At 37.1% G+C, this 8,289-nt stretch overlaps 1 protein-coding gene across 1 annotated transcript; it reads right to left on the minus strand.

Annotated features, from left to right (window-relative positions):
- Nucleotides 1-685: 685 nt before the first annotated feature.
- Nucleotides 686-8,238, minus strand: LOC107691384 (uncharacterized protein FLJ43738-like). Its single transcript, XM_016489953.1, has 12 exons — nucleotides 7,992-8,238; nucleotides 7,615-7,817; nucleotides 6,544-6,763; nucleotides 6,015-6,087; nucleotides 5,024-5,151; nucleotides 3,524-3,699; nucleotides 2,622-3,430; nucleotides 2,320-2,514; nucleotides 1,779-2,049; nucleotides 1,565-1,708; nucleotides 1,339-1,443; nucleotides 686-865 (listed from the first exon to the last, which is right to left on the minus strand). The coding sequence occupies exons 1-12, from the start codon at nucleotides 8,236-8,238 to the stop codon at nucleotides 686-688; spliced, it is 2,751 nt and encodes a 916-aa protein (XP_016345439.1).
- Nucleotides 8,239-8,289: the final 51 nt, after the last annotated feature.

Raw genomic sequence — 8,289 nt, forward strand, 5'->3', positions numbered from 1 at the left:
ATTCCGTGACATTCCGCGTCATACAGTAAATTCCATTTATATGACTGGATTCCGTGATTCCGTCCGCGTTTGTTTTCGCATCGCGGAAATCATAGATAATATTGAGGTGTTTTGCAACTTCAGTGTGACGTTAGTGGATTGGGATCTATTGCAACTTAAGCAACGTCTGCTGCTGCCTTACCTTTGAGAGACAACTGATGCGTGATCACTGAAGCAGCGCATTGATTGGTCGGACTCATGACTCCCAACAAATCAGATGAGCGGTGGGCGGAGACTGCTTTAGGCCACAGAGTGGTGAGTTCTGACAGGCTGCATCAGAGCCAAATAGCGCGTTTCAAAATGAAGTTATTTTATCGGCAAATCGGTTTTGAAAATTACCGATACCGATAATCATAAAAATGCTTAATATCGGTGCCGATAATCGGCCAGGCCAATAATCGGTCGACCCCTATTCTGTACCCAATATTTAAAAAATGTACAAATGCAATAAAAATATTGGTATCGGTACTCGGTATCAGCAAGTACCAAAATTAAAAGTATCGGTATCGGGCGAGTACTAGAAAAAGTGGTAACCGTGCATCCCTACTATTTTTTCTAAATTATGATGTTGTTTGATGTAAAAATCTTGATAACATTATAAGTGGACCTCAGAGAACAGTAAAAAATACAAAAAAACAAAGGCAGTTCATGACCCCTTTAAGAAAATGTTACCAGCCAAATGGATGCTCAGGGGGAGTTCTGGTCCAAACTCTAATGGGGGCTTGGAGTAAAGTTCAAAATCCTGATGTCTGTGGATCCATGGCAGCCTGAAGCTAGAGAGTGTTGGCTTCAGTTTGTTCCCATGTAGAATGTTTTCTCTCCAAGGCTGTGAAAAAAAAAATAATTAAACCCATGTTTAAAAGAGCTGGTTACAATAAATTAATGCTTTTGGAAAAACATAAATATACATGTTCAGTTGCTCAAATAGGACAAACTGCTAATGATAACATCAATCTGTCATCTGTAAGGTTCACATTTTTGGGTGCTATGCTCATGTTCAGCAGGGAACGGTAAGTTACAGAGTCTGAAAGGCTGATAAATCAATTTCAAGCAAGCACATGCTTCTAGATAACGTTGTGTCCCATGAGTCAATCAGCATTAGCCCTGTCACCGTACCTGCAACTAAATACTGTCTTAAGCTCTGGGGATCTGTAAAGAAGTGGGCAAGGTAGGTAAACATCGGTAAAACTCTATCTTCTTGCTTAAGCTCTTAGGAATGTCCATAAAGTTGACATTGCACTGAGAGAGAAACATGACACAGATGGGGGTAACGGCGGTATAGCATGACCTCAACAGCACCTTTCTCAGCTCCTCAATCCGAGCAACGTCTGGCCGCTTCGGGTGCTGGTTAGATTCAATACTGCTCTTAAAACCTGGGTAAGAGAAGCGAATGGAAGTGGAGTCCTACAAAGACAATAAATAGTCACGTTTTACTTTAAGTTTGACCCAGGAGCCTGCCTAAGCACATCACAGTCATCTTTTTTCATAGTTTTCAAGCTTAGAAAGTAAATAAAATGATGCCAACCTTCCGAAATTCTCTGTAGAGTAGAGTAGGGGAATTCATTGTTTGAACATTGTGGTAATTGATGGTCTGACCATCAATAATAAACACATTAGGCTTTGACTTTTGTAAATCACTACTCGCCCTGTAGATGTCTTCAATATTTGCCTGAAATTTAAAAAAATGCATTCATTAACTCAAGTTCCCCACTTTGTTAAACATATGCGTCATTCATTACCTGGATAAAGTCCTTCACATTATTACCCTCATTCCATTTCCATTGGAAGTATTCTCTGTTGAAGTTGTCTAGAGGTGTGTGAGTTCTCTTTCTGATGTTATGACGATCAGGTATATCCTGAGATTGCTGGGTCTCTGTTGCCAACCATAGCTCTCCTCTCCCGAGATCTGATCCAAACTCCTTGCTTAAGCTTAGAATCATGTCGGCTGATGGGAACAGGTCATGGTGCACTACTTCTTGAAACTTCTTGGCTTTGCAGATGTGGCTTATACTAAAAGGTTAATAGGAAACATTTAAACTTTCTTGAACAATATCTCAGTGTTTCACAACGTTAGTTCCTCTAGGTTTAGCAAATACCACGCAGAATAGTTAATCCATCCAATTACACCTGGTACTTGTTAACATTTTGAAATTGTAGTCAAACATTAATACTATCCTAATCCAATCAATGTACTGTCTTGAGAAAACCAAGAAAAAAAGGACCATGCTAGAAATTATAAGGCAAAAAGGAGCTGCTCTTTGAGTGTAATTGCAATTTTACCGTTTCAAGGCTTCAAGACAGGCATGAGGAACTGTATTTCTGATAAACACCAGAGGCTCCATCAAAATGGTCTCAAGTGGCTTTACAAGGCAAACGGGACTCAGACCCACGTCAAGCATGTCATACAGTCGCTCTGAGAAACTCAAGTCTGAGTTATACAGCGCAGTCACCTGTTCCTCCTCATCACCATCCAACCTGGAAAGGATCAGATCAGTCTGTATGATCTTCAGAAATTTTTGCTTTGCTGCATATTGGTAAATGTTGTGCACATGTGGGAGTGTTTTAAATTATGACTTTCTTACTTTATAGACACTGTAGTCCACAGTCTTTTGACTGCTTGATCCTTGAATCCTTCCAGAACAAAAATGTGTAGAGCCTTATCCATCATATGAAATCCAGTGAGAACATTCAGCCTTTTGTTCTCTCTGTCTTTGGTTCTTATGTTATGACCAGACAGGAGCCTTTGAATTGTTTCCTCTGGATAATGCTTTAATTGGAAGGCATCTGCATTGATCTGCAGAATTTCTGATGTCAGTTTGGCTAAGACAGGTGTATTGTTATACTTGAAGACATAAATGACGCGACCAAAAGGGCAATCTCTATCACTGTTGCCGTCTTCATGGTGAAGGGTATGTGCTATCTCCACCTGCACTTTCAGTTGGGCATCAGCTTCAAGATAATGACCCACTGGCATTGCAATATCTGAGGGAACCTCAGAAGAACTCCTTATGGGCAATTTAAGCTTTAAATATCTGCATCCTCGAAGAAGATCTGAGAGATCTAGTTTTGCTATGCCATATGGATCATGAAGTTCAGTATCTGCTTTTAATGCATTACACGTGACCCATAAATCATCTTTGGCATCTTTGGGGTCAGTCCCAAATATAGCTGGTGTACTGGAGGGTTTTTCCTTTTTTCTATCCCGATCATGGACTTCGATCTTCATGGGTGGACCATTAAGAAACTCACACAGCTTTCCACGGCTCAGCAGACCAGTAAAAATCACATTCACCTCCTTGAAGTAGATATTAGCATTGTGATCATGGCCTTTGGTTCTATAAACAGGCATGTTGCGGAACTTGTACTGACAGTAGACAGAATGACATTTTGCCTATTGAAAGATTAATGTGATCATGTGTTTATTATGTTCTTGTTGAATAATCAAATTAATAATTTGAAATCTGAAATAGAATACCTTAAGTACATGGAAAGGAACGGGAGATGATGGCAGAGAAGAAGCTGATAAAACTGTGATGACTAGTGGATTGAGTTCAGCTTTTAGCTGCTTTGATAGAAGTGGCTGATCAAGAGTGATGTTCCAGAATCCCTCTTGTACTCCTCCGGAACAGAATCCCAGGCAGTCAGAGAGCATCATACTCCCTAACATAAAGACAGAACATGCCAGCCATGTAGCTGATGTTTGAAAAATATATATCATACACTACCTTTCAAAAGTTTGGGACTGGTAAGATGTTTCTTACCAAAGTCTCATATGCTCACCAAGGCTGCATTTATTTGATCAAAGATACAGCAAAACCGTAATATTGGGAACTTTTTTATCAGTATGTATTTGATAGATATATTCTTTTAATTCTTTCTCTTTATCTTATTTTTAATATATTTCTGTCATAAATGGTACACACTCGTTTATATTTGCACTTGCCCTTCTCTGCACATATGTAATATTTCACACTGTCTACATTTGTAATCTGTACAATCGGTTGTAAAAAATTTTATAATCTATTTTTTTATATTTTGTATGTGCGTGTGTGCATGCACTTATCAGAATAAGACTAGAATTTCGTTGTACAGTTGGGCAATGATAATAAAGGTATTCATTCATTCATTGCAATTTAAAAGATTTCTTTTTTATTTCCATGTATTTTCAAATGTAATTTATTCCTGTGATGGCAAAGCTACATTTTCCACCAGTCTTCAGCGTCACATTATAAAAAAAAGAGCAATATTTATTTGAAATAGAAACCTTTTGTACGATTATAAATGTATTTACTGTATTTTTATCAATTTAATGCATCTCATCCGAATGAAAGTAAGCAAAACCCTTCGAACGGTAGTATATATGTCATAATCTAACTATGGGAGTGTCCATCACTCCCATATCATTCCACATAGCCATCATCATAATAAAGAGCATATATATGAGATTTCTGTCCTTAATAGATCATAATTTGGCAAAATAATAACAAGATTGGGTAATAGCCCCCATCCTCCATCCGACCCTGCAATGAAAGAAGCTACATGTGATTTGTCTGGCTCGGCTTTATGGGAACGAGGCTAAAATATTTCCCAAGCGAAGGCTTTCATCGGGAGCTCCCGCTGGGGGTCTAGATGAGAAACATCAAAAGCTAAAGAAGCAGTCGGTTGGCTTTGGTTGGTGCCATTCCACAGCCAATTAGAAGCTAAGTAGCAGGGACCCTGCAGGGAAGCCCCTTACTCAAATCCACCCCACAGTGCTCAGGAATAAGGGAAACAGCCCCTAAATGGCAAGCTGCCTCGCTAAAGTCATGTTCATGATGTATTATATAAACACAACATTCACTTACAGGAAGCCTGTGTATAAGAGCCATAAGAGTGAGTGAATACAACAGCAGTCAGCTGCTAATAGGTGTTTTAGGAGCATAAAAATTCAGAAAATACTTTTTAAGCTCCAAAAGCTGCCATAAGGTTGCTAGGAAGAAATTACCTGCAAGGAGAGGAGCGAAACTGAGTTCCAGTGAGGCGGCCTCCTCTTCCTGTTTGAGCTCTGTGAGTTCTGCAGTATCCTGGGTGGGTTTCTGGAACAGTGTCTTCTTAGTGGATGATGTTTGGCTCTTTTCTATTGTTAAACCACTCTTACTAGGAGCTAAATTGAAATAAACAAATAAGGTGCCCACTGACTTGCTACTTCAAGAGTCATAATGATAAAATTGTGATGAGACTATTTCATCAAGTGTATATAGATGTATCAAGTTAGTATTAATTCATCAACCCTTAAATAGCAGATTTACACTACCATTGAAAAGTTTAGGGTCAGTAAGTTTTTTTTAACGAAATTAATGCTTTTTTCAGCAAGGATGCATAAAATTGATTTAAGTGACATTAAAGGAAATTTGAAAAGTTACAAAATATGAATATTTCAAATAAATTCTGTTCTTTGATTTATCAAAGAATCCTGAAAGCAGCAGAACTGTTTTCAATATTGATCATAAGAAATGACAAATGGTGGCTGAAAATTCAGATTTTCCATCACATTAATAAATTTAAATTAAATTAAAATATAAAAGTTCATTTAAATTGTAATTATATTTCATACTATTACTGTTTAACTGTTTTTGATCAAATAAATGCAGGCTTGGTGAGCATAAATTACTTATTTAAAACATTTATCAACACCAAAAATGTTTAATTGAACTGTACTATCAAATGGTTAAAGTGTTTCAGCTGTAGAGGACTTGGATTCAGCTGTTGGTTTTAAACATTATGTTGTTGTTTTTTCATTATAAGGATACTTTGGTATTATTAGTATGACCACATACACAATCAAACCTATTCATGTTGTTGTAAAACATAATAATCACCATCATAAATCTTTTATTAGCATACAGTATAAACATCAGCATCATGTTGTACCTGTGGCACAGCGAAGCTCCAAATGCTTCCTATAGTCTGATGATAGTAGATCTTTGTGGTTTTTCGTAGATGTTCTTATTTTTATGTTCTCCTTCTCATAGACAGCTCTCATCTCACAAATCATCTTCCTGATGCCACCTTTGAAGACATTTAGTGAGAACTTTGGTGATTTTAAATCACTGAGGAATTTTTTATTCAAATAAATGATGACTAAAATGATGACTAAATGCTGCATGTTTGCATTGTACTTTGTGCTACTTGCGTTTAATATTCTCCATTCTCACAGCACTGTAAAAGAAGTGAGGATGTAAGTGCCAGATCTCACCATCTCACAATTACCTGTCGTAGTGAACTGAGATTCACACTCATTTTCCTGCCTACTGTGATATAAATTACTGTCTTTAAATCAGTAGTCCTCTCCTTAAGTAATTGAGTAAGTTAAAAATTATTTCGTTTTTCATCTATCCTAGACACATTTCACTTTAAACATTAAACTCTGTGGTGTCTAAAATCTTGATCTTGCTGTAAGATACCAACATTACAATGAAGGAAATCCTAATAGGAAGCACAATCAATAAAACGGGTAGATCATACCCATTTGCTCTGGATCCTCTCCAGTCCTCTCCTGTGGCAGTCTGAAGGCTTTGGGTCTGTCATTCCTGGCTTTGAAAGACACCTTGTCTTTGCTGTCCCATACTCTCACAGTGATCTTATGGGAGGCCAATTTAATCAGGAGCTCTTTGGTGACATTGAGTTTTAAAGTCTGAGACCAACTCACCCACACCTTGTTTCCCTCTCGCCAAGGCTTCAGCACCTTGTCAGAACACATAGCACATGATTTCATTATTATATGGAGATTTATTTTGTTTCACAAAGACAACAATAGAATTACACTATTGTTAAAAGTTTGGGGTAAGGTATGTTTTTATTCAGCAAGAACACATTCAATTGACAGTAACCCATAAAGTGACAGTAAAGACATTTGTATTGTTGCAAGCAATTTGTATTCAAATAAATGTTGTTCTTTTGACCTTTCTATTCATCAAAGAATCCTGGGAAAAAAAATCCGTTTCCACAAAAATATTAAGCAGCACAACTATTTTCAACATTGATGATAATAAGAAGTGTTTCTTGAGCAGCAAATCAGCATATTAGAATAATTTCTGAAGGATCATGTGATTCTGAGTAATAATGCTGAAAATTCTGCTTTGCCATCACAGGAATAAATTACATTTTTAAATAAATTAAAATTAAAAGCATGTAGTTTAAACAGTAATAATATTTAATATAACATTACTAATTTTACTGTATTTTGATCAAATATTTTGATTTTAAAAATGCAGCTTTGGTGAGCCTAGTGTATATACAATTCATTTACTGTCACTGAGAAAAAAAAATACACATGCAAGTGGTAGACAAAAGGTGTTCGCCCCTAAACAGCAAGGTGCACAATAGAAGTCCAAAGAAGCCATTAACTGAAACTCTAAACCAGCTTTCTTTGGGTCAGTGGAGCAAATCCTTGTGCATAATTTATTAACATATACTAACAACACCAAGAACTGTTTGTTTATCAGGTCAAAGTAGTAGTATTATTCTACATATAAATTATTGATCATTTACAATCTCTTGCTTAGAATTAACCCCTAATTAATTCCAATAGTTTACCTTAGTCTCATTCGCCATGTAGAGTTTAGCCGCCAAGCCGAACATCACTAGATCCACTCTGGTTGGTTCAGGGTCATCAGGCAGCATGTTGTACTCAATGCAATAATAGCCCTTGGCTCTGGGGGCCTCCACTACCTCACTGGATGTGTCTTTCTTTGTCTCTCTTTTTCTTTTCTCAGAATTGGTGAGATGCTCCTCAAGCTCTGCTTGATTTAAGAAAATAAAGAATAATGCTAAAAATGTGTATAAGACAGTTTTGGCAAAACAATGCGAGTTTATTTCTTTTGCTGGTGTCAAGAAAAAATATTTAAAATGCAACATCAGATTGCATATATAGATATGAAACGCTGTGTATTGAAACAATACCACCGCCATACCTTTCAAGATAGCTAATGCAATGCTGACTCTACAGGTGACAATGTAGCTGGAGTCTGTTGTAAATGTTGTTATGGTTTGTTCATCCTCAGGACTTGATTCTGGCATCTCCATATATGGATCTTTACTTTTGTCAGCATCAGATTCACGGTCTGTGAGTTGTGTGGAGTTTGAAGACAATTCTTTGAGAATCTTCTCGTCTTCATCAATTCTCTCTATGTCAGGTGATGCTAAGTCAGCGCATTCCATTGTCAACTAGAAATGCTGGATAAGGAGATATAGGACTATCACAAAAAAGTA

The sequence above is a fragment of the Sinocyclocheilus anshuiensis genome, unplaced genomic scaffold, assembly GCF_001515605.1.
Source record: "Sinocyclocheilus anshuiensis isolate Anshui unplaced genomic scaffold, SAMN03320099.WGS_v1.1 scaffold1154, whole genome shotgun sequence".
Taxonomy (NCBI): Eukaryota; Metazoa; Chordata; class Actinopteri; order Cypriniformes; family Cyprinidae; genus Sinocyclocheilus; species Sinocyclocheilus anshuiensis.